Below are 4861 nucleotides of genomic sequence, written 5' to 3' on the forward strand. Positions count from 1 at the left end.
GGCTGGAAGGACAAAAAAATCATTAAGTGTCAGCCTGAACTGAAAGTTGCTGCTAGGATCACCCAGTCTCCTTGTGCTCCCACATATTGGCCCAGTTTTCATATGTATGGGATTCACATGGTTCTTTTGAAAACAAAAATTAGCATATCGCCTCTGTTATGTAATAGCTAAGTTTTCCAACTAAGAAAAAATTGCTCAAAATTTCAAGAGTAATGCAACTGCTCTTTTTAAACAGGTCAGCTCATGTAAGACCTGTTACTAGTTGAGGGATGTGGGTATAATTAGTAGAGGGAAGTGGAAAGAACACTATTCTCAAATAAACACTGTGAGTCCTTGGCTTACACCAGCACTCCACTGAAGCATTGAGAGTAGCGTAGATTAGGTAAGATAAGTACACACACTCAGAGGAGAGGTATTCATTCACCACTCACTCACATTTGCCCAGTTTCTCTAAGGTTTCTCCTGTACAAAGGTTTTCTGAAATACACAATGATGGCCTTTTCCTTTTTTTTTTTTCCTTCCAGCCCTTGTGACTCTGAAATATGAAAACTTTCATCAGAACAATTCAGATCCAGAGAGAAAAGAGAACTCCAGAGAGGAAACACAAGATATATCTCTCAGAGAAGGCAACCTTATCACACTTAATCAGAAAAGCTTCACTTCAGGGAGATATTATTGGGAAGTGGACACTGGGGACTCTGATGAATGGGCTCTTGGCATTTATGAGGAACACACAGATGACAATGACAAAGATGTACCACTAAAGAAATTCAGAGTGTTAGAGAAAAGGGGATGTAACTACAGGGCTCTCACCTGTGGTCCCAAAGTCATTTCCCAAGAAAAGCCACTCTCGATAGAGAAAGTTCCACAAAAGATTGTGATTTTCTTGGATTATGAGGATAGTGACATTTCATTCTACAACATGATTGAGGGTACCCACATCTTCTCCTTCACCCAAGTGAGCTTCTCTGGGTCACTCTATCCTTACTTCAAACTTAACTCTATGGAGTTCTCATCACCTGCACAACGTTAAGTGACTGAGAGGAAGACCCTATACCATGAATACAGTAACTCATTCTCTGTAAACTCCAGGATCCCATATCTGTAGGTGGCCTTAGTCTCCACTGATTAGGTGACTTCTTGGGAAAAGCTCTATAATTCTCTATGACTAGAGTTTCTGATCTTATCAGGCAGTGCTTCTCAAACAATCTGCAGAGAAGGACCAGATGTTGTTGTTGTTGTTGATGATTCTATTGTGGTAAATATTGTTTTTTGCTTTATATCCAATCAATCGCAGACTGATAATTTTCTAAAACGAATTGCTGGAAAAAATAAAGTGAATTAAAAAAAACAAAATTATAAGTGGCAATTATTTTACTACTAGATTCAACATACATAAAATTATTCTGTTAATTTTCTCAAAAAGCTTCTTGGCACCTACTCTCTCTATTTCTGTACTTGTCTCATAAAGTACTACAGTAAAACCTTTGAAAGCCAGAAACTATGTAAGGTGGAAACCTGTCAGAAACGGAAAGCCCAAATACTTTACACTAAAACAAGCAATAAAAAAGTGGCAAGACTGCACCCTATCAAAGACAGAAAACTTCTGAGACCCAGAAAAACAAGGCAGTCCTGTATAGTTCCAGCTCTCACTGTAGTAAAAAACAGTTTACGTATGGTCACTGCTCTGTGACCCACACTTAGACTAGAACTGCTAAAGCAATATTCAAATGAATAAGAATTTGATAAGCCTCACATTTCTCAACAGCAACACTGAATAAAAAATGGCAAAGCAGTGCTAATTTCAACTGTTGAAGGAAAAATTTAAAACATATATGATAACATGCTAAGCTTGTTATCCTAAGTGCAAGGGTAATTTGAGGAAAGAAAAAAATAAACATAAATCGCAAACCAATTCTAACAAATGTAATGATGTCATCATGATGGAAGTCTGGGGAAACCAGAACAAAGTGACAGAACATTAAAGTATTTACCTTATTGGAGAAAGAGAGGGATTTTTACTGATTTTCCTAATAAATTTATAAGAGAAATGACTACTTTACTTTGCTGGAGATTCTGTTTACCAGTAGAAGAAACAAAAGTCTCCTCTTTCTCCTCTTCTAATCAAAACTATTATGCTGAAGTGGAAGGATTAGAAGAAACAATACCCAGTACTCAAAAAATGATGGGAACGCTGTATATACTACTAGCCAGGATGGAAAACTTTATAAATTCAGTAGATATTGCATAGAATATTTAGAAAGGCCTTGCCTCAGTAGTAGGTAATAATTAGTATTGGACTAAAAACTGATCATCCAGTCCAGTTGAACAAATCTTAAAAGCAAAAACCAAAAGGGATTCAATTGTTTACAAGTATTTTAAATGTATGCCAGAATAAAGTCCCAGAATAAAGCTCAACAAGGTAAAATTCATAGTGTCTGAATTTTCAGACTGGTTAAGAAAAGCAATACCTGACTACATATGCTTGCAAGAAATACACTTTAAATTTGAAGGCACAAGAAGGTTCAAAGTAAAAGGATAGAAATATATATACTATACAAACACTAATCAAAATAAACCTGGAGTGGTTATATTAATACCACAAAAAGTAGATCACAGGACAAAAAATATTACCAGGGATAAAGATGGTCATTATATTGTGAGAAAGGGATCAATTTATCAAGAGAACTTAATAATACTAAATGTTTAAGTAATAATAGACCTTCAAAGTTCACAAATAAAAAATCTGACAAATCGGAAGGAGAGACAGATAAATCTACAAATAAAGTCAGGTATTTTAATAACCCTCTTCTAATAACTGACGGGGCAAGTAGACTATAAGAATATGGAAAACTAGTTGAGAAACAAATCAACCAACAAGAACTAACTGACATTTATAGAACACTGCACTCTAAAAGAGCAGAAATCACATTCTTTTTAAGTGAACACAGAATATTTACCAGGGTAGACCACATTCTCTGCCACAAAATATATCTCAATGAATTTAAAAGATTCAAGTTATAAAAATATGTTCTCTGTTGACAGTAAGTCAATACAATTTACCATATTAGCAAACTAAAAATAGATACAAAAAAAGCATTTGAAAAGTAAAAATCAAACCAGAAAGGTATCTGGAAAATCCTCCAGATACTTGGAAACTAAATAACAGACTTCTAAATAAATCCTCTACCAAAGAAGAAACCAAAAAGGAAATTAGACTGCATTTTGAAATGAATGAAGATAAAAACACAATGTATGAAACTGTGTGGCCTGCTGCTCAAGCAATATTTAAAGGGAAATCTGTGGCACTAAATGTCTATGATAGAAACAAGATACACCTCAACTCAATTACAGTAAACATCATCTTGAGAAACTGGAGAGAAAGATCAAATTAAATCAAAACAAGCAAAAGAAGGTAGATAATGAAGCTGAGAGTGAAAATAAATGAAACAGAAAACAAAAACAATAGAAAACATCAATGCAACCTGAAGTTATTTCTTTGAGAAGATCAACAGATTAGATAAATTTCAAGCAAGACTGATCAGCAAAACATAGAGAAGACCCAAATTACCACTACAACTGATGAGATGGTGACATCACTACAGATATTACAGATATTAAAATGATGATAAAGGAACATTATGAAGAATATTATGACACAAATTAGACAACTTAGATGAAATAAACAAATACCTTGAAGGTCATAAACTCCCAAGGTGTGCTAAAGAATTAGATAGCCTGAATATCCCTATATCAGTTAAAGAAATTGAATTTGCAGTTAAAAGTCTCTCTACAAAGAGAACTCCAGGCCTGGATAGTTTCACTGGTTAATTCTTCCACATATTTAAGGAAACTATTATGGGAATTCTGCAAAAACTCTCCCAGAAAATTGAACAGGCTGGAATACTTCCCAATTCATTCTATGAGAACAGAATTACCCTGATACCAAAACCAGACAAAGATCACAAGAAGGCCACAGACCAATATCCTTCATGAACATAGTTGCAAAACTATCCCATATAATATTAGCAAAAAATCCAACACTACATAAAAATGAGAATACAGTATGACCAATTTGTATTTATCTCAGGAAGGCAAATAAATCAAATATCAATCAATATAATTTACTATATTAGCAAACTAAAAAATAAATACATTCAGAAAAAGCATTTGACAAAATTTATTTCATTTCTAATATAAATCTTGGCAAATAAGAGACCTTCCTCACCCTGATAAAGGACAACTTGAAAAATCGTTATCAGTATCATACTTCATGATGAAAGACTGAAAGTTTTTCCCTCATAAAATCGACAATGAGCCAGATATGTTCTCTCTCACTTCAATATTAAAATGGAGGTTCTAGGATCAGTTTACTAAGGTGATAAACATGAATGAATAACAAGCAGATTGTAAAGAGAGAAGTAAAACTATCTTCATTCCCAGGGGACATTGTCATATATGTAAAAATTTCTCTGGAATCTAAAGCAAGCTACTGAAACTGGTGAGTTTTTAGAAGATACAAGAACAATATGCAAGAATCAATGGTATTTTCAGCAATAACAACCAAAAGATATATGTGTGCTTATTTAGGTAAATATGTATGCATATGTGTGTATAAGAGAGTATATGTGTGTACACATGTATGCATGTATAGGTGTATCTGTTGGCATATGCATATACGTATATGTATGTGCTGCATATATGTTCATATATATAAATTAAAGCACATAGGAGCACAGTTATGGTTACTTACTACACATAATCAAACACCTCATGGGATTGGTTTAATGGGTTCGATGGCTTAGAACCATAGTCTCATGGGACAACTCGGTCAATTGGCATAACATAGTCCATAAAGTTT

The 4861-nt window shown here is 34.1% G+C and overlaps 1 protein-coding gene across 1 annotated transcript in view; it reads left to right on the forward strand.

Annotated features, from left to right (window-relative positions):
- LOC101353380 (butyrophilin-like protein 1) overlaps positions 1 to 1321 on the forward strand; it is a 6848-nt gene extending 5527 nt beyond the window's left edge. Inside the window, 1 exon segment of the mRNA XM_012559969.2 lies at positions 473 to 1321. Within this exon segment, the coding sequence (XP_012415423.1) occupies positions 473 to 1033 (561 nt within the window). The 3' untranslated portion in view covers positions 1034 to 1321.
- The last annotated feature ends 3540 nt before the right edge of the window (positions 1322 to 4861 follow it).

The sequence above is a fragment of the Trichechus manatus genome, unplaced genomic scaffold (genome assembly GCF_000243295.1).
Source record: "Trichechus manatus latirostris isolate Lorelei unplaced genomic scaffold, TriManLat1.0 scaffold00481, whole genome shotgun sequence".
NCBI lineage: Eukaryota > Metazoa > Chordata > Mammalia > Sirenia > Trichechidae > Trichechus > Trichechus manatus.